The sequence below is a fragment of the Callorhinchus milii genome, unplaced genomic scaffold (genome assembly GCF_018977255.1).
Source record: "Callorhinchus milii isolate IMCB2004 unplaced genomic scaffold, IMCB_Cmil_1.0 Scaffold3, whole genome shotgun sequence".
Lineage (NCBI taxonomy): Eukaryota > Metazoa > Chordata > Chondrichthyes > Chimaeriformes > Callorhinchidae > Callorhinchus > Callorhinchus milii.
In genome coordinates, this window is record NW_024704744.1 from 14,311,231 (window position 1) to 14,333,453 (window position 22,223).

The 22,223-nt window shown below is 40.2% G+C and overlaps 1 protein-coding gene across 1 annotated transcript in view; it reads left to right on the top strand.

Annotated features, from left to right (window-relative positions):
* The window catches only part of rnf144aa (ring finger protein 144aa), a 37,834-nt gene extending 25,329 nt beyond the window's left edge, over positions 1-12,505 (top strand). Inside the window, exons 6-9 of the mRNA XM_042333605.1 lie at positions 4,496-4,706; positions 5,028-5,178; positions 9,053-9,142; positions 11,489-12,505. Of these exons, the coding sequence (XP_042189539.1) occupies positions 4,496-4,706; positions 5,028-5,178; positions 9,053-9,142; positions 11,489-11,620 (584 nt within the window). The 3' untranslated portion in view covers positions 11,621-12,505. The remainder of the gene's footprint in view (positions 1-4,495; positions 4,707-5,027; positions 5,179-9,052; positions 9,143-11,488) is intronic.
* Positions 12,506-22,223: the final 9,718 nt, after the last annotated feature.

Below are 22,223 nucleotides of genomic sequence, written 5' to 3' on the forward strand. Positions count from 1 at the left end.
ACGTCCCAAAGCGCTTCACAGAACACACTGTAAAGTGAATTGACTGTATATTTGTGGGCGAACACGGCAGCCAATTGTGCACAGCAATGTCCCACAAATAGTCGTAGATTGAAAAAGACCAATTTATTATTGTTTGTGGTTTGGAGGGATTATTATTAGATGTGTGGAGTAAGGAAACTTGCCCAAGGTTTCGCCCTGTCTGGAATTGAACTCAGGTCACTCGCTTGCAAGGCGAGTGCTCTAACCACTGAGCTACAGGACTCCACAGAGTAAGATCATGGCTGATCTATTCTAACTCCACCTACCCGCCTTATCCCCATATCCTTTAATCCCTTTACCCACAAGAAATCTATCAATCTCAGTCTTGAATATGTTCAAGGACTGAGCATCTACAGCCCTTTGGGTATAGAATTCCATAAGTTCACTACCCTCTGAGTGAAGAAGTTTTTCCTCAACTCAGTGCGAAAGGACTTACCCCTAATTTTAAGACTGTGACCCCTGGTTATAGTTTTTCCAACCAGGGGAAAAAGTCTCCCATTATCTATTCTGTTGTGCCCATTAATAATCTTATAGGTTTCTATAAGATCACCTCTCATTCTTCTATATTCTAGCGAACATAGGCATAAATTGCTCAATCTATCCTCATAACTCATTCCTCTCCATCCATGGTACCAACCCCGTGAATTTACGTTGTACCCCCTCCAAGGCGAGTACATCCTTTCTTAAATAAGGAGACCAAAACTGCACACGATACTCTAGGTGCAGTCTCACCAGGGCCCTATACAGATGCAGCAAGACTTCCCTACTCTTATATTCTAACCCTTTTGTAACAAATGCCAACATACCGTTAGCCTTCCTAATTGCTTGCTATATCTGCAAACTTTTTGTGACTGGTGTACAAGGACATCCAAGTCCCTCTAAACGCTAACACTATCTAGTCTCTCCCCCTTCTAAAAAATAATCTGCTCTACTGTTTTTGCCACCTAGGTGGATGACTTCACACTTCCCTACATTATACTTCATTTGCCACCTATTTGCCCACTCACCTTGTCTATCTATATCTCGTTGCATTTTTTTAATGTCATCCTCAGTGTTTATTCTCCCTCCTAGTTTAGTGTCATCTGCGAATTTGTATATATTAAGTCTGATGTCCTCATCTAGATCATTGATGTAGATTGTAAATAGTTGAGGCCTAAGCACTGATCCTTGTGGCACTTCACTAGTCACATCCCGCCAATCTGAGAAGGACCCGTTTATCCCTACTCTTTGTTTTCTTCCCGTTAGCCATTCTTCAATCCATGCTAATATATTCCCCTTAATTCCATGGGCCCTAATCTTGTGGATCAACCTTTTATGCGGCACCTTATTGAATGCCTTTTGGAAATCTAAATACACTACATCCACTGATTCCCCCCTATCTAATCTACTTGATATGTCCTCAAAAAAATCGAAAAGATTTGTTAAGCATGACTTCCCTTTTGTAAAGCCATGTTGACTCTGTCTTAATTAAGGATTGTAGAATTTTCCCTACCACAGATGTCAGAATAACTGGTCTATAGTTCCCCATCTTTTCTCTCCCTCCCTTCTTAAATAGTGGTGTGACGTTTGCGATCTTCCAATCAAGGAAGGAAACAAAGAGAATGAAATTTGTAGGGAGAGGGAGAAGGGCTGGCACATTATGGTGCTATAGTGACAGTATAACTCCTGATGGAACAGGTTTCTTAACATTACAGCCAATACACTAAAACCACAGCTAGCTGGAGTAATGGGGGCAGGGGAAAGAGAGATCTAGACCTGCTAGCCGGAAATTCTGGCTAAGTGTATTTACAATGTTGCAACCAGCATTTGCAGGCTTTTTTCAGTGCCCAAAAATGCGGATAAATGCTAATATTGTAATTTTTTGAATCCCATGAACAGAAAATAGTGAATAAGCTATCTTCTAATCACAGGATTGAAACTGAATCAATATTGATATCCTTGGACCACTGAGGACAGTGAGGAGGGGGTATGCGCTAGGGAAGGTGGGCTGACGGGAGTCTGCACACAGTCTGTGGACATTTTTAAAAAAAAATCTGTTTTGGGCCTGTTCCATCTATGATTCAAATTCCGGAACCTGGAGTCTGTCCAGAATTAGGCCAGTCTCAATTAGTGCAGATGATCTGCTCTCTACTATACACGTCTGGGCAAGGATTTAAATTGATTTGAATGCACAAAGCAATAGAAATAAAATAGGGGAACTAGAAACACTACAGTATATAGAAAATTGCTGGATAATGAAACATGACTGGGAACTAAATATTCCTAGGTTTAAGCTTTTGGAAGGATTGCATTTCCCCCTTCCTGGCCTGGGTGTCCTGCCAGCTGTATGAAGCGTTTTAAAATGTCCTCTCAAATTGAAAGGCACTATATCAATGTAAATTGGATTGGATTCTATATTGCAACTTGCTTCACAGAATGATTTTCAGTGATGCTTCATTGCTTCCTTGCAACTTTTTTTTCCTTTGAAATTGTATTTGCTTCTTATATTGGCTGTTATATATTACTAAAGGTTTATGAAACATTCTTTTTTATTCAGCCTCCATGATGCTCTAATTTAGCTACTGGAGAGTGAGATCACCAAGGACTGTCCAAGAGCTTTGTGTTGTGTTGTGCTCGTACATTTAATTAGGTGACCCTTTCATGATCTGCAATGTATTAAGCCTTATTTTGGGTCGTACTCTGTTCTATTCTTTAGTTATTAGCACCAGTTTTCTCACAAATCTTAAAATTATTTTTTCAAAGTTATTTATTTGTTTTGGTTCATTCAGTCCAGAATATGAAGCATGAAACAGAAAAGGTCATTTGGCCCATTAAGCCAGGGCATTCCTATTCCATAAATCTCATGCATTTTCTACTCTTTCTCCCCCTCGTTGTCAGTATTTTCACTGTGAAGGTTTATATAAGGAGAGTACAATTGCCCCGCAATAAACTCCACCAACCTATTTAAGCTGCTGAAGGAAAGTAGTGCATCATTTATCTCCAATTAAACAAAACTTATTCATTCATCCTCCTAATTCCACCCTGCATCCTTCCATGGACAATTGTTCCCTGCCTCTCTTCCATTCCAAACCCCCATACAATACAAAATTACACTTGTATAGGGCTTTTCACATCAGGAGGACATCTCAAGACGCTGAACAGTCAGAGATTTAAACCTGAGCTGGGAGTCAGGATCGGGTAGGAGGGAGGGCAGGGATGGTAGGGGTAGGAGGATGACCGATGGCACAGTTGAAGAGGAGGGTCTTGAAGGAGGCAAGGGAGGGGACGAGGTGGAGGGACTGTAGGATGGAGTGGGTGCAGAGGGGTGGGCATGGTGGGGGACGTGAAGCAGGCCGGAGCCCGCTCAGCGGAGAAAGCGGACAGGTTGGTAGGGGGTTAGGAGGTCACAAAGGTAGAGAGGAGTGAGGCCGTGGAGGGCTTTTAAGGTGAGCACCAGGATCTTGAATGGTATCCTCTGAGTGATGGGAAACCAGTGGAGTCGGGCGAGGATGGGGGTGATAGCAACAATCATGCTTCTTAAGAGTATAAATATTGCTTCTTTTCATGAGAGTTGGATAGTCCGAGACTTAGAATAACAACAACTTGCATTTATATAAATAGGTCTAAATAGTTCTATATAAATCACTCCATTTTGGTGACTGCTAGTGTACCTCTGCAAGATGAAGGGGTTGACCTATGAGGATAGGTTGACTAAACTAGGCCTATATTCTCCAGAATATAGAAGAATTAGAGCTGATCTTATAGAAACCTATAAGATTCTTAAAGGTCTCGACAGGATAGATATTGTGAGACTGTTTCCCCTGGTTGGAGAATCTAAAACTAGGGGTCATAGTCTCAGGATTAAAGGTCAGCCTTTTAGAACTGAGTTGAGAAAACATTTCTTCACTCAGAGGGTAGTGAGTTTGTGGAATTCTCTACCCCAGAAGGCTGTGGATGCTCAGTCTTTGAACATATTCAAGACTGAGGTTGATAGATTTCTAAAGGATAGAGTGATTAAGGGATATGGGGATAGGGCGGGTAAATGGAATTAGGTTAGAAGATCAGCTTTTAAATTATGTAGCAAGATGCAATAAATAGAAGTTTAATGCTCGACTGGGTTTCCTTTTTAGTAATTGGCTTACATCTTCACAATAATGATGTCTTAATGGTGCTATACCTGCATTGTTTTCAGTAAAACATTGTCATTTGATCAATGCAAAACCTATTCAAAGCTACAAATGTGTAATACTCAATTGCAAGGCACTGTTTACGGGCAATAACAAATAAATATTGCTGTACAAAGCTCATTTGTTTGGAAAATATTTTTTAAACAAGGTTGCACAATTCATAATTGTACCATTTTTGTGCGCTCAGTGTATGACATTTTTTTGGATTAGAAGATTATATGTTGTCAATCATAAGAATTTATGTCCTACTTTGAAGAGTTGAGTTCTCAGTAATATAATTTGTTTTTCAGAAGTGCTTTTGGATCCATGCCGAACTTGGTGCCCATCCTCAGCTTGCCAAGCAGTCTGCCAAGTGGAGGAGGTGGACTTGCAGCAACCCCAACTTGTACAGTGTGCTGTTTGTAACTTGGAGTTTTGCTCTTTCTGCAAAGATGTTTGGCACCCAGGCCAGGCTTGCCAAGAAAACCTGCCAATTACCTCGGTACTTCCTGGAGAAACAAGGTACTCTTTTGCTTAATACCTTTGAGGGTAGTGTTGTGAAAGGCAAATTCAGGACAAATACAAGGAAATATTTCTTTACATGTAGAATAATTAACGACTGGACTGAGTTATCACCATGGACTATTGTGGTCAGATGTTGGACTTATTTAAGAAATGGTTGTTATTTTGTAATGGGATGCTGGTATTCTGGAAGGATGGCCCAAAGGCCTTCTTTATTTATTTGAACCTCTAACCATCTTGTGAACCTGGGGTTTAGAATCATGATTATAAGACAATTCAGCCTTCTTAACTAATGTTTTGTTGAATATTTTCTGCTTGTAGTTCATTTTTTGAAAATGATGACGATGATGATGTACCAATCAAACGCTGTCCAAAGTGTAAAGTCTATATTGAAAGAGATGAAGGATGTGCACAAATGATGTGTAAAAACTGCAAACATGCTTTCTGCTGGTACTGCCTGGAGTCTCTTGATGTAAGTAAATCACTATTACATAAGGATAAGAGTGCTTATGAAATGACTAATACAGACTATGTTCTGTAAGACTTTTGATTGGAAAAAGATTTATTGTACATCTTGAGGATTGCACTACAACAAATTCATAATGCAATAATAAAGGGTTAAAATCATTCCGGTTAATTAAATATTGAACCTAAGGATTATGTTGCATAATTTTCATCATCTTGATAAATCCGCCCTGCTTACACTATTTCACTGACCAGGGGGGTTAGCTTCCAGCACCTCACTTGCTTGTTACCCTCTGGCTTCTAACCATCAATAGTGTTTTCATGGGACATGTCTGGCAAGTCTAGGAAGTAGCTTTGAAAAAAAATACATGCCCAGGGGTTTATTTTGATTGCTGTTGTAGTTATATTGTTGTGACACCTGCTTGACATCAGATGGCAAAGGTTGAGGAGAACAGGGTGGTAAGGAGAGCCCTGGTCAAAGATATTGTCATTGGTGAATTTAACCAATGCAGTTTTGGTTTGTGGAGGGCAGAAACTGGATTGAAGGGATTAAAATAGACTAATGAAGAGCTCAGGCTCTTCAGTCTTGAGAAAAGACGACTCAAAGGAGACCTCATAGAGGTGTATAACATTTTAAATGGGATTGAAAAAGTAAACACAAGAAGACATAGGTTTAGAGTTGTAAAGGGCAGTTTCAGGCAGATGCCAGCAAGATTTTCTTTACCCAGAGAGTAATTAACATCTGGAACAGGTTGCCAGTGAAGGTGGTGGAGGTCAGGAACCAAGGCTTGTTTAAGAAGCAGCTTAATGCTGTAATAGGGGGATGGTTGGGTGGATATTCTGGAGGGATGAGATGTGAAGGGCCGAAGAACCTTTTTCTTTCAGACCGATCTTGTGAATTACTGTAATGTACTTTGAGATTATTTAGCATTCTATATAAAATGCAAGAGTTATAATTTTAATATCCTAATTATAATGCGACAAAAGGGTGCCGTTTGTCGCAGTAAACTGAATTAGCAGTTTACATCTATATCATCCTGAACCAGACACTGTCACTCAACAGTAGTGCACATTCACAATAAAGTAGACTTAAGCCAACGTAAATAAGCAAAAAGGTCTTGATTCACAGACAGAAAAGTTGTGACTTAAATCCTGCCATGCCACAAAGCAATAATAATAATATTAATCTTTGCATTTGATATAGCACCTTGTGACGTCTTCGAGATGTCTCAAAGCGCTTCACAGAATATCCTGTAAGGTGAATTGACTATGTATTTTGTGGGCGAAACGCGGGAGCCAATTGCGCACAGCACATAAAAATACTGTACTCGTTACTTGTTACTTTTTCTCAAATAATTAGTTACTAAAAGGTTTGCATTGAGGACTTGGTCTACCAAAGGAGAATCATTTTAGCTAGTGACAATAATTTAAAAGAACTCTGTCTGTATCTAATGAATGGTAGACGTGGGGAATGGTGGGGAGGGTCAGGATGCCGTGCATTATATTAGCTTAGTTTTTGTTTTCGTGAGAAGAATTATATAGCTTTAGCCCAGAAGGGAAACGTTTATGTTACCATTTAAAATTCTAAATTTGTTTCAGTTGCATAGAGTTATCCACCAAAGAACAATCACTCATTTGTATCCGGTGTACAGTTATCTTAATGATTGTACAATATTAGGCCACTGATTTATTCCAGAAGCCACTTTCCTTGTCATCTGTAAAGTGTATTTTATAACATTAGTAATCTTAGATCAAAATCTCTTATTTAATTGTTACTATACTGACGTGTTTAGGTTTGTAGGTTAAGTAAATCTTGATACTGACTACCTGAAATCCTTCAAGTGCTACTTGACCTGCATTGTTCAATAATTTAGGACCTCAAGGATGTAGATTCTGATTATAAGCCTTCAAATAATATTGGAACGTTTGGTGAATTCTTTCTCCATGTGTTCTCCATATAAATTGCACTAGAAAACCAACCAGGATATGAGATCACTGGATCTGTTCTTTGAAAGGTTGAAAGGCCAAATTGATGATTATCAGTATTCTTTCAAACACTGGAAAATGATTCAATATAAGACCTTCATGAGACTGTATAGTACTTTTATTGCATTTCAGAGGATCAAGTCCTGGCAGTGACTGATGCCCAGCTTTGTTTATTCTAAGATCTGTCACGTGTTAAGGCAGACGACGAAGGAGCTTCTTTTAGACCGTACTATTTAATTTCTGTGGGACTTCTCTCCCTCCTCCTCCTCTTCCTCCTCTCCTCCAGACAGTTAAGAGATTGCAGTATTTTCCAAACTACAAGTACAGTTAACATGAATGTGTTCCACAGTCCGATTATCGGTTTAACATTTATTCTAGTGAGATTATATGCAGAACATTTTAGAAAATGCTCTTCCTTCCACAAAATACTCTTCTATAAAGGGCAAATGAAACAGTTGCTGCAAAGACTAATCCTGTGAGGAACTAAAAATAACAAACACGGTTGAAATGAGCAAATCACTAAACTGCCCCTCGCACAATACCACAGTTATACACAGTGTTTCCATTGTGCAGATTTAGACATTCATTCCAATTGCATTAGAAATAGATCCTATATAACTCAGGGCAGTTGTAACGCAAAAATGCATTGTGGTGTTAGGTGATATGTGTAACATTGCGGACCTTAGGGAATCTACCTCGTGTTGGTTTTAATGTTTTGCTGATGCACAATATTGGATTCCATTGAGAAGCTGGTTGTGTGCTCAGTGTCCTGGTCTCAATGACCCTGCCTGGTAACCAGGCCCTCTACTCTCACAAGTCCTATGCAATCTACCCTCCTAAATCCTCCCCGATCACCAAAGGTTATCATGCAAAACTCCAGTTTTTTTTTTTTGGTCAGCCAGATATGTGAAAGATCAGCAACCCATCACTAGGTTTAAGAGTATCCCAACCAGCCTAAGAGTTTGTGCAATTGCCCTATATCTGGAGAGGAATGCACACTCTCTCTCCCTGACAGGATGTACCCTGCTTACCTAATTCCAACTCCATTGGTTGCACGGTAGCAAGGCTTGGGGACTCTAGAATGTGCATCGGGGGTCCTGCTGGAGTTCACATAATAATAATAATAATAATAATCCTTGCATTTGATATAGCGCTTTTCACGTCGGGAGGACAGAACATACTGTAAAGTGAATTGACTGTATATTTGTGGGCAAACGCGGCAGCCAATTGCACACAGCAATGTCCCACAAACAGTCGTAGATTGAAAATGACCAATTTATTATTGTTTTTGGTTTTGGAGGGATTATTATTAGGCGTGTAGAGTAAGGAAACTTGCCCAAGGTTTCGCCCTTCCTGGAATTGAACTCAGGTCTCTCACTTGCAAAGCGAGTGCTCTAACCACTGAGTTACAGGACTCCACATAGCTTACCATTGAGAGCATGGTCTGGCAAACTTCCCCTGAGTTATAAGTTTGCACATGAAGAAAGAACATCTGAATGAGGTACCTGAGGGCAGCTGGTACCTCTGAGAGTGCACTCCATCAGGAGAACATACTTTCAGGAGAGGCTGGGGAAAAAAAACTACAAAACCACTAGTGTGTGGGCAAGCAAATGCTATTTATTATATTTACCTAGAATGAGTAATGTTTTTCTGTTCATTTTTACAAGGGTTAACAGTGATGAGAGACCATGATAAGCAAGTGCTTTTTCACGTTCCAAGTTTGGAATAAAACATTTTAAAGGATAGGTAAACAGTGCGCGTTAAACTCACCTACTTAGTGACCATTCTTCTAAAGTTTCTTCTAGAAACATTTAGGAGAATGTTAAATGGAGGTCACTGGTGTATTTGGTTTGGACAAAGGTAATTTTTTATTTTAATAATTCTTTTCTAAACAGGATGACTTTCTTTTAATACACTACGATAAAGGACCATGCAGAAACAAGCTGGGCCATACTCGTGCATCTGTTATCTGGCACAGAACACAAGTAAGTGAAAAGATCCTGTTTCCAGCATTGATACTTGCAAGCTGCTGGTGGAAAGTCTTATATTCTAATTTAATGTTATGAATGAGTGTCACTCCCAACTGAATTGGGAACCGCTCTAAACTATACGAAATAAATTCCAGTAACTGACCCTTTCATTACTCCTTGTGCTGGGCATTTTTCAACAAACGATGGTGTTGTTTAGCTTAGAACACAACAACAACTTGCACTCATATAGCGACCACCATGCAGGGTAGCGTCTCACTGCTTAACAGTGGCTGAGCCTGACTCCGAGCCGGGATTGGATTAGGGAGTGAGGAGTTTGGAGAGGTAGGGAAGTGCCAGGGATTGAAGGGATTTGAACACGAGTTCAAATCCCTTAAGTGTGGAGCCAGTGGAGCCTGACCAGAACTGGTGAGATGGGGTTACAGAGTTTGGTCCGAGTCAGTATGCAGCAGAGTTCTGGATTTTTGTGATTTTGATTTTAATGGAGCTGGGGAGACCGGGGAGGAATGTGTTTGAGCAATCCAGGCGGGAAGTGACCAACGCATGCACGAGGATTTGGCCGCATTTGGGAAAGGTACGAACAGAGGCGGGCAATGTGACGGAGGTGGAGGAAGCCGGTCCTGGTCAGGGACTGGATGTGGGGGAGAAAGGACAGCTGGGGGTTGAACCGGATGCCAAAATTGCCCACTGGTTTGGTAAGTCTAATGGAGAGCCCAGGGAGGTTGAGGAATTAAGATGCACAGGAGTGGAGACGTTGATGGGAGCCAAAGAGTATGGCTTACGTTTTGTCCATATTCAGCTGCAAAAAGTCATCGGACCTGGAGTTGGCACTGGAGGAAACAAAGTAGACTTGTGTGTCATCCGCATACATGTGAAAGTTTACCCCATGTCTGCGGATGATATTGCCCAGAGGGAGCATATAGATAAGGAAAAGAAGAGGGCCAAGGAAGGTGACTGGGTGGGGGCAGGAGGAGAAACAATTTGCTGAGATGAAGTGCAGGCGGTTGGTTACGTAGGACTCGAACCATGCGAGTGCTGTCCCACTAAGGTCGATGAGGGAGAGGCGGTGGGGGAGGATGGCATGGTCGACAGTGTTGAATGCGTCAGAGAGATTTCGGAGGATGAGGAGGCAGAGGAAGCCCTGGTCATAGATAGAGAAGATGTCGTTTGTGACTTTGAAAAGCACTGTCTTTGTGCTGCGAGCAAAACCCAGACTGCAGGGGCTCAACAATCACAAATATGTCCAAAGTGGAAGCCAATGCTGAGCCAGGAATTAATTGGGGAAACTTTATCATCGCTGCTTGCTTGTTCAGTCCATTCATCGAATCTGCTTCAGGCTTTTGCTTTTCACTGGTTGTATCTAATTTGTCTAATTGTAAAATAGGCACATGTTCTAAAATTGCTTATGAGTAGCTAGATTTCCATAAATATTTTTGAATAGGATTGATTACTTGACAAGAACTGTTTACCAAATGCACATGCAGTTTATTATGCCACTACATTAGCTGGTCAGCAATGCCTCTGTAATAGTTCATTTTGTAAATGTACAGGTTGCTATGTTATGAAGGATACATGTTGGGAAGGGCTTAAATTCAGTCACTGTTCTTTGAAGAGTTAGTTAATTTCAAATGGGTGGTGATTACAAACTCTTATGATTCATCTCGCTCTCCCAAGATGAGAAGAAGATTATTGTTGAACTGGCAGCCAATGCTCTGTCTAGACGAAGGATTGTTGGTGAACTTTGGTGAATTACTGTAAGAGCTCTGGTGCTTATGGTACTTCTGTGACCCATATCATCCTGTCCACTCCCTCAGCTCAGCAGGCTCCGGCATGCCACCATCATCGGTCGATCCTTCAGCCTCTCTGCCCCAACCTTTGGAACTCCAACCCACAGTCCTTTCGCCTTGCGTCTCAAGACCCTCTTCTTCAACTGAGCCTTCGGCCACCCTCCTATCCTCCCTGCCCTGTACCCTCCCTGCTCCCAACCTCCCTGCTCGGTTCAAAATTCCTGACTGTCCAACACCTTGGGATGTCCCCCCGACGTGAAAGGCACTATACAAAAGTAATTTGGTATTGTAATTTGGTAATTGATCCATAGAAAAAAATATATAAATATCAATGTTGTATTCTATTTAATGGCATCTATTATTTACTTAATAGTATTATTTACTTATTAAAATTAATATTAGTGCAAAACCTCACCAAAATATTGTAATATGTATTGCTGATTCTTCAGTTCCTTCTTGGAAAACAGATTTTAAAGATAATAATGGACAAATTGAAAGTGATGTAGTTAATTGTAATGTGATTAAAAACTTTTATTCTTTGTTCTTTCCCCTTTAGGTAGTTGGAATATTTGCCGGCTTTGGCCTGCTGCTGTTGGTAGCTTCACCATTTCTGTTGCTTGCCACACCATTTGTTCTCTGCTGTAAGTGCAAATGTAACAAGGGAGATGATGATCCTTTACCTACATAAGTCTAATGCCCAGAGACAAAAAAAACAAGACGTCTACATTGTATGAACATTCTTTCCTATCTCCAATCATCTTAACTGCCTTATTTGACTATCATGCTTTACAGTGCCAAAATGTACTGCTTCGAATTACTCAACTGTTGCACACTCCAGAGTCTCTAAAGAATACAGTCAATAAAAAAGCTGAGAGGCAGAAATGGATGCCCAGCACACAGCTATTCATGTAATTGTCTCACTGGTCAGAAGCTCTGGATTTCATGTAGTAAGCTCGAAAATAATGTGCTTCAAAGACTCCAAAAGAGGCAATAGTTTTGACAGTGTGTGGGGCAGATGAGTTGCAGCTATACATTTAAATGCATAATAGGCACATTGAAACAGTTATGTAAATATGAATGTTGTATTATATGTTATACAATCTATTATTTATGTTTGAAAGTATGATTATTGTTTCAATGCAAAAACAAACTATCTCCAGAGGGTCCCAATGCATAAATATTTAATCCAAAAAGCTTTTGACGGGTTCTTTTAGTTGATTTGAATTTGACATTTAATGGTTTCATAATTACCAGAAGGTGTCGCCTTCGATCTGTGAGTATTCATACCAGTCCACAGTAATAATAACTTCTCTTTACATTTTATGTGCTGCTTGTAAAATTTGAATATACAGCCACCTCGTCCTTTTAATAACCTATTGTACTGCTGTTATCATTTTAACTGCAGAAGCCAAGGATAGTTGCTGCCTATGACAGGTTGTATGCTGTAGCAGTCCTTCATTACATGCCAGTAACAATCATTGTACGTATTGACAATTGGGTTCCAGTGGCCTTTTCTTCCAAGTTGTTATAGCTTTGGTTTTCATTGGAGTTTCATATGTAAATGTAGTCATGTCTAATTGAATTCCTTAAAAAAACACTGAATTGCAAAATGGGATTCTTTCTAGTAAATCGAAATACGTCATGTTGGCCTGCTGATCTGCAGAGTGTCTGTACTGTCTCGTGGCAAACTTATGGTTATCAGTCTCTATTTACGGCTTAGTTGTTGTTAAGGAATTGCATACAAATCACTGTCTTTTAGATCTAATCAGCAGAAGAGAAACAAATCAGTCAAGGCAGATCAAAAGAAATAGTTCAAATTGACCCCTGAAGTGAAAGGCACTATATCAAATGTCAATTATAATAATGCTATTGTTATAATTTTTCACACTTGGTTTGCACAATAACTGACGAGCAACACCTTATGACTATTCTTAAAACCTGAAAATAGATATTGCCCCACTGCTGTTGCCTGCTAAAAGCAATGTAAATTCTGATCTGCTCTTCATTGTTAGAGAAAATTGAGTTCCTTTAAAATCCTCTGCCATAGAGGATTGACTGATCTATAATAACAGAATAACAAAAGGCCTGTTTTTCAAAGGCGGGCTTGTCAGATTGAATTTAATTTGTTTGCAAACATCCTTTTCTATGGCTTCAGTTGCTTCTGCTGTTCATTTTCCCTAACTGTTTCATTTCCTAAATATCTATAGTTTCCTTCAACAAACTTGAACCTTCTGTGACCTTGCAGATTAGCAGATAATAGTAATAATAAAAAATAATAATTCTTGCATTTGATATAGCTCTTTTCACATATTTTAGACATCTGAAAGCGCTTCACAGAATATACTGTAAAGTGAATTGACTTTATATTTGTGGGCGAAATGAGGCAGACAATTGCGCACAGCAGTGTCCCACAAACAGTCGTGAATTGAGTGACCAAATTTTTAATTTTGTTTTCTTGATGATTATTATCAGGCGTGTGGAGTAAGGAAACTTGCCCAAGGTTTCACCCTGCCGGAAATTGAACTCAGGTCTCTCGCTTGGGAGGCGAGTGCTCTAACCACTGAGCTACAGGACACTACTGGTAATGGAGTTGAGACAAGAGACAGGACTTTTAACAATGAGCAGTGAATGTTATGTTGCAATAGTCATCTTATTTATCAAAATGAAAGAAAACACTTCTGACTTTCTGGAAGGCGTTTACCTTTTTTGACCCTTTGTGGTGAAGGGAAAAGGGTCAGAATATATGGATGTTATTAGAGGGAAAGGAATTTTAAGAAATATTAATTAAAATTTAAGCATTAAGGAGGGAAAGTAGGGCACGACTCCATGTTACTGCCATTTTGGATGTCTATATTGTTCTATCATGATTTTGTGCATGGTTGTTTGTGTGTTGCAGCAAATTAATATGGCTTTTATACTGTGCTTCCTACAGTATGGCCTTCTGTGCCAGAGTGAAAGAACTGACAGTCCAGCACCTTTTTTTTTCTTGTGCTTGGCCCTTTTTTTTATATTTGCTGACTTTGCCTCTAAATTGCCACATAGCCCAATGCTGTTCTGAACATTCCCAGAAGAGAATATGGTGTCAATATATAAATAGGGGCAACTTGCTGATCTGTTTTCAAAATGGTCTGAAATGATGTTGGTGCTACTATACATTATGGATTGCCTCCACATGCCTACCTGTCCCATTAAACCATTGTTAGAGGCTTGCTGGCATCTAGGTATATACCATCTAAGACACTGCTGTGCGCAATTGGCTGTTGCGTTTTGCCCACAAAATACAGTTAATCCACTTTACAATACATTCTGTAAAGCGCTTTGAGACATCTCAACGATGTGATAAGGCGTTACATCAAATGCAAGGAATATTATTATGATACTGTATTCATTAGATCTGCTACTGGGAAATGGTCACATCTGTTCTGTTTTATCCCCCTACAAGTGATTCCTCTTCTGGAGGTGTTTGACTCTTTCTTCCACATAGTTTGGATCCCATGGGTCATGGGTGCCTTCTGGTGGCATTATTTTCCTATGAGCCTTGATAATTAGTTGTAGTGAGCATTGGGCACTGGTAGTGATTACGAGCAAGCAAGAAGCTGAGTTGATTCCCCCCTCGCCCACACACACCTTACTGTCTCATGGGTGCTTTCACATGTTAAATGACTCTGTGCTGCCTGGCTGAAAATCAGTCCACTCAGCCACGAATTCAAATCTGCTACCTTCCCTGTCTGTCGTTACTGGCTAAACACACTGAGTCCATGGGAAGTGTCTGCAGAAAATGTTTATCACATAGTGCACCTTTTTTTAAATCCTTGTTCTGCCTAGATATTCTGTTTCCAGAATTGCCTTCTGTAAGAATTGTCAGAGTTAAGTGTTTTGAATGCATATAAGTGTGTAATTTCACACTTGCCCAGAATTCAATCATTTTTCAGTATTCCTTTGTGGGTTTGCACCACAGCATTGTGGAGGTCACTTCCTGCCACCAGCTGAACTGCGGATAGGTTATTGGTCCCCAAGAACACTGATCAGATCTTTACTCCTCTCTCTAGTTCTGGGTTCCTTTCAGTTAGTTCCTTTACTTAACTAAAATTGGCATTTTGTTCATTATACATTAATGCATCATTAATGTATTATTTATTAACTAATTGAGGTAAATGACACTTGTTACTGTGTCCATACTTTGAATTGATTGCCAAGCATTGTTATTTGGTATTTAAGATTATAATCCAATGTGACAGCATATTTTGTTCTTCTCAATAGTGCACACATAAGTGTAACCTTTTCCCCCAAATGTATTGTGTTTCAGGGAAAATATAGGACAGTGATGAATAACTTTCTGCCAGTTTTTAGACTAAAGGGACTGACTTAGCAAAATATTCTAGTGATTGCCATATGAGAGCCTCTGGCATGAATATATTTATTCTCTGAGGGAGTTGAAAAACCACAAATCTTTCACTGACTACCAAAGATACAAGATGTTGGGAAACACAACAGACTACATTATTCAGTCCAACTTTGATATTTTGATTGACCCAACATTACTGAAGCCAAGGTGCTTTACAATATATGGTTATTTATGTCAGTATGAATAACACTTTCAGTCAGTTCATTTCCATAACATAATAGTAATTTAGTTCCTATTTAAAACTGTTAATTAATGTAGCATTCACTGCTTTTCAAAAAAAATAAATCGTTGACTGCAAAGCTTCCTTCAACTTAGAGATAGCTACCCTGTAGAAAGAAATTCAAATTAAGGGTGATAAAAATACTTAAATCAGGCTATGAAGTGGCCTTACGTCTCAGGGAGAACTTCATGCTTTTTAAACTAATAATAATTTGGCCACACTGCTGTGCGCAATTGGCTGTCGTGGTTCGCTCACAAAATACACAGTCAATCCACATTACAGTATATTCCATGAAGCGCTTTGAAATGTCTCAATGACTTGATAAGGTGCTATATCAAATGCAAGGATTTTTCTTATTTTTATTGGGCTAAATAAGTGACAAAGTGTTTAAAAGCCATTTTATAAGATTTTTTTCCTGCACAAGGATCGGATACTAATTTTAGGCAGCTGCTACTGATCACTGAGAATTATTTCAGCAAATAAGGGAAAAAACTACACAGATTCTCCTAGCATTTTAATGTTAACAGTAGTTTCTGTTTATCTGTTTCCTCTCCAGTCCATGTGTTTCAGCCAAGACCATGTTTGTCTAATTCTCGACCACTATTTTGTGTGCGCAAATTTTTCTTGCAATGTTTTGTTTATTTTTGTATTTTAGTTTCTTCAATCGTCCATGTGTCTGTGATATGCATCCTTTCCAAGATCCTGTAATTATGGGAACTGAATTTTTTTCTGTTTTTTGTGCAACAAAGATGCATTTGCGTTTTAAATTCGAAAGTGATTCAAATCAAACCTGGACAAAGCTCCCAGCCGTACAAGTGTAATTTAAGTGTTCATACATTCCAGCTGCTCACATAAATGCTGTCTGTGTGATGTTCTTCATGTATGTGTGGAATAATATACAATATTTAGTAAAAAAATATACAATATTTAAAATCCTAATTCTACACCTACATAGTGTAGACCAATATCTATGTAATTATTATGTGACGAATATCTTGCCTTAATGAAGATATCCTTAATTTTGTGGTACCTCAGTCAATGGAAAGCTGCATTTTCAGCTCTAATATAACCAGGGAATTCCTCTGCCAATATCAGTTATAGGTACATCAAAGCACAATTCCTTAGAAAAGCCTGCAGATTGGCACTCACGTTAGTTGCAAATGCTGCCTAGGAGCATACATTGGATACAGTCCTGCATGCTGGCCCATGGGATTACCTGGAGAGCCAATAATTTGTCATCAGAGTAGCAATCTGGTATAAGGAGAGCACTGAAATAACTATGTCTTGGGCTGAGATTAAATAAAATATATAAATGCCTTCAATTCAGTAGGAGATCTTTTGGTTACTTTTTCTTATCATTGTTGAAGGTTCGCCATTCTTTGCTATTCTTTACCACAAGCACTTAGAAATGTTAATTTTCTTTAATTATTTATGACCTGTGCAAATGGATATATTACGCACTTGAGTCGCACTGGATTATTTAATATATCAGCATTTGAAATGATCATTTAAAATGTTCTAATAGTAAATCACCGTCTGATAGTGATTCATTTCCGTGCCATGACCCACTCTGCCTTCCCCCACCTCAGGAACTTGCCCAGCTTCTCCACTGCCTCTCCCCCGAGGCTGCCAAAACCCTTATCCACGCATTTATTACATCTAGGTTCGACTTCAGGATCCTCAGTCTTGTCTTTGTCAAACACTCGGCCCTGGGATTCGTTATTGTGAAGCGCTCTGAGATGTTGTCCGGCGTGGAGGGCACTATATAAATCCTAGTTGTTGTTGACTACGGCAACTCCCTGCTTGTCGGCCTTCTTAACTCTTCCCACCACAAGCTGCAGATCATACAGAACTCTGCAGTTCATGTCGTCTCCCGCACCAGGCTCCATGACCCTATCACCCCCACCCTCGCGCGGCTCCTAATGCCCCAGAGGATAGAATTCAAAATCCTCATCTACAAAGCTCTCCATGGCCTTGCTCAATGCTACCTCTGTGACCTGCTAATGTCATATCAACCTGCCCGTTCCCTCCGCTCAGGTGGGGGGAGCCGGCCTGCTCTACTTACCATGACCGGCCGGCTCCCCCCACCATCGGCGGTCGGGCCTTCAGCCTCTGCCCCTGCCCTTTGGAACTCCATCCCCAGTCCCTCACCTTGCTCCCTCCTTTGCCTCCTTCAAGGCATGTCTCAAGACCCTCCTCTTTGACTGTGCCTTCGGCCATTCATGATCCCAATCCCCTGCTCGGATCCAAATCCCTGACTGTGCAGCACGTTGGGACATCCTCCTGATGTGAAAGACGCTATACAAATGTAATTTGTTGTCGATAGTTTCAAACTTCACAGTCAGATTTTCAGCCTTTGGTATTTTTCCTGTCCCACTAAATGTGTCTGATGACGGCTGTTACAGATCAACGTAGCATCCGACTCTTTAGACACAAGAGTACAAGTTGAAGTGTAGAAGGCAGTAATAAAATGAAGGGAAGTAATAAAAAAATGCTGTCTTGCTAATAGTTAAATTCCAGTAGTTACTTCAAGGAAACGAGATGAAGCTTTACCAGAAAGCTGATATACAATGGTAGAAGCTGTTTTGGATTGTTAAACTATAGGAAAATATGCATTTGAGGACATAAGAAAGGAGAACCTAACAACTCTTAGTCCTCAGTCTTGTTCAGCTTAGGTTTTCAAATCAGAATGTCAACTTCATTGCTGAAAAGTTTTGTTTATCTGATGTATGAGTGGCACAAAATGCCTGTATTGTTATTACAGTTCACAAGTAAGGATATCATGCTGTATATTTGACTAGGCCATCAAAATATGTTGCACAATGCATAATTTTTTAAGAATTTAGAAATGTCTTGTCCATTGAAAGAATCAGTATGTTATCTCAAGAGCTTGTGTGCGTTTTCTCCTCCTGGCTATTAAAGACTTAAACTCTTGATGTCAGTTTAATTTCGGGTATTTTCTGAGCACTATTATTCAATACTAAACTTTGAGTTGCCCTGGAAAACTTATTTGTTTACTGTCTAATGTAAAATATTATTTCAAGGCAGATCATTTCAATCATTTTAAAAATAAGCGTAAAGAGTGTTCTAATTAAACAAAATCAACTATGATAGTTAATTTAGCCTTTTTTAAAAATCAAAATATATTGCATTCTACATTGGTGCAGCAGTTTTTATTTCTATTGAATTAATCATCCAGATCAGTACAATGGAATAACAATACTAATCTCAACAAGTTTAGTCATTTTGTAGTTTCAAAATGTGTTTTTAATAAATCAAGGTATAAAATAATGTTGCTTATTTTTCCATTTTGCTCCAATATGTTTATCTTCACATAATAAAACTCAATCTTTTTGTAAGGTATTGTACAAACCAACAGCAGTCCATTTTATGCCTTAAGATGTTTCTATAAGCCTTCCTGATATCAATGTAGGGTTTGTAGAGACCCTTTTGCTGGCGCCATGTAAATGCATCCTACACACCCTTATGGGAGAGACTCATTATTTCCATGTTATGTACCACTAAGCATGAGTATATCTTGTGTACAAGTAACTGAAGTATCCTACTGTGTAAAATGTAATCGTTATGTTTTTTTTAATAAAGCAATGTGTAAAATAGCACCGCAAAAACTCAACTCCTTTTTGAAAGGTTATGCGCAGAATACGAAATGTTGCAGCTTTCAAGGCAACACTCCCCTTGTTTTTAATAGAGCCTTCTTGTACCTAATTTAATTAGGTAATACCTTTTCTTAAAACTACATTCTTCTTGACTTCAATGCAGGAACCGTGGTAATGACGAGAGCTGTTAAAACTGTTTCATCCATGACTATTGTCTCCTTCCTAAAATTATGCTTATAAACCTTGTGGTTTTAACAAAAGTAACAACTTGCATTTATATAGCGCCCTCCACGCCAGGCAGCAACCCAGGGCGGTTAACAATGGTCAAGCCCAATGCCGAGCCAGCGGGAGGGGGAAGGTGACCATCGGTATGGTTGAAGAAGAAGGTCTTCAGGCGCAACCTGAAAATGGGGAAAGGGGCAAGGCGAAGGGATTGAGGGAGAGAGATTGTGGAGCGGAGGATTTGAGGGACGAGGAGGCTGGAGCCAGTAGAGGAAGCAGCGGGTACTGCTGTGAGGAGAAAAGAGCTTGGAGAGATAAGGGGGTGCCAAGGCATGAAGGGATTTAAACACTAGAGTGAGGATCTTGAAGTTGATCTGCTCTGTGACAGGGAGCCAATAGAGTTTGGGAAGCACTGGAGTAATCGGGGTGCGGAATTTAGTGCAGGTGAAAATGTGGGCGGCAGAGTTTTGGATGAGTTGAATTTTGTGAATAGTGGAGGAGGGGAGACCAGCAAGGAGGGCATTAGGATAGTCCAGTTGAGAGGTGACAAAAGCATGGACAAGGGTTTCGGCAGTTTGTGGAGTGAGGTATTGTTGGAGATGGACAATGTGGTGGAGGTGTAGGAAAGAGGTCCTGGTCGGGTACCGTATGTGGGGGAGGAAGGATAACTGGGGATCGAACCTGATGCCTAAGTTGCGCACGGGTTCAGAGAGTTTTAAGGACAGGTCGGGTAAGTTGAGGAGGTCTGAACTGCAGGACAGAATATGTGGACTGGAGCCAAAGAGTATGGCATCCATCTTGTTGGCACTTAATGTTGTTGATTCATCCAGGCCTTGGTGTCTGTCAGACAAACTGACAGAACATCAGAGGACTGGGGGGTCGCAGCTGGAGGAGGAGAAGTAGAGTTGAGTGCCATCCTCGTACATGTGGAACTTAACCCCGTGTCTGTGGATGTCATCACTGAGTGGGAGCATATAGATGAGAAAGAGAAGGCGGCCAAGGATGGGAGCCTTGGGGTACCCAGCAGGTGACTGGGCGAGGGCAAGAACTTGTTTTAACAATTAGTTTCACATTTTACAAAAAAAACAAAGTACAGTGGGAACAGTATCCAGTGTGACGGCAAGTATTATTGAATAGATTGGCTTTAACAAGCCTAAATCCCCAGTTTCAGAATCCTGAAAGTTCAGCCACGGAGTGTTCTGGGTGTAGCTGGGAGGGGGTCAATTTGCGATTGACAGTGAACTCCAGCCACTGTACTTGGACCTTGAGTGGCTGAAAGTTTAATCTTTTGGAAAATTGAAAAAGGCAGATGGATACACAGTGGAAGCCGGTTAGCCAGGAAAATATCGGGGACGGCCATTTTGTCCGTCTTAAGAGGGGTCTGAGGTTAGCCGAAATACTATTCCTGTCCAGCAGAGGAGCACCACCAAAGCCATATAATAATATGTAATAATGTTGTTTCACTGGAAGCAATATTAACTAACTAGTTAAAGTTAAAATACTCGCACAGAATTCAATAAAATATATTCACCTTTGTTTGGCGGCAAATTACAGTCCAGTACGTTCCCGCCTAGAGGAGCGGCTGCGATTCTTCCCGCCCATTGCCGTTCCCATTGGATGGGAATAGGACCAAGTAGTGTTGGCGTTGAGGTGATTGACAGCCTGAAGCCGCTTGTGATATGCTGGACTCCACTGTCAATCAATCATGATTTATGTGTGCAAATTGCCTGCTACAACAACAACAACAAGATTGCTAGGTTGGATAACAAATACACAGTCACTACACTTTACAGTAAAATCCTGTGAAGCACTTTGAGACATCTTGGTAACATAAGGTGCTGTAACAAATTTAATTTGTATTGTATCATACACAAGGATTATTACAAAAAGAATTTCTTGCTGAGTTCAGTTTCTACTTTATTTTGCTCCTTTTCACAGTCAAGCGCAAATATGTATGAATCCTGAAAGTAGTTAATTGCTGTGTTATTGTCCCGGAGCCATTTCATAGGATCATAGAATCGTACAGCACAAAAAGAGGCCATTCGGCCCATCGAGTCTGTGCCGGCTCTTTGAATAGAGCAATTAACGTCAATCCCACTCCCCAGCCCTTTCCCCATAACCCTGCAAACCCATTCTCCTCAAATACGTGTCCACCGTGTTTTTAACAGTAGTTATCGAATCGGCCTCGACAACCCTTTCAGGCAATGCGTTCCAGATTCGAACAACTCGCTGCGTGAAAAATATTCTTCTCACCTCCCCTCTGCTTCTATTAGAGACTATTTTGAATCTGTGACCTTGAGTCACCGATACACCCACCAGTGGAAACAGTTTTTCCCTTTCTAACCTATCAAATCCCCTCGTGATTTTGAAGACCTCTATTAGGTCTCCTCGTAACCTTCTCTGCTCCAATGAGAATAATCCCGACCTCTCTCGCCTTTCCTCATAATCAAGGTCCCTCATTCCTGGTACCATCCTCGTAAATCTCCTCTGCACCCTTTCCAATGCCTTAACATCCTTCCTATAGTGTGTGCCCAGAACTGGGCGCAGTATTCTAACTGAGGCCTAAGAAGTGTTTTATATAGGTTAATCATAACCTCCTGATTCTTGTACTCTATGCCCCTATTTATAAAGCCTAGTATCCCATGTGCCCTTTTTACAGCTTTATCTACCTGTCCTGCCACCTTCAAGGATTCATTTACCTGCACCCCCAGGTCTCTCTGTTCTTTTACCCCTCTGTTCTTTTAAGATTGTATTACCAGCCTATATTGCCTCCCCTCATTCTTTCTACCAAAATGCATTATCTCGCATTTCTCCACATTGAAATTCA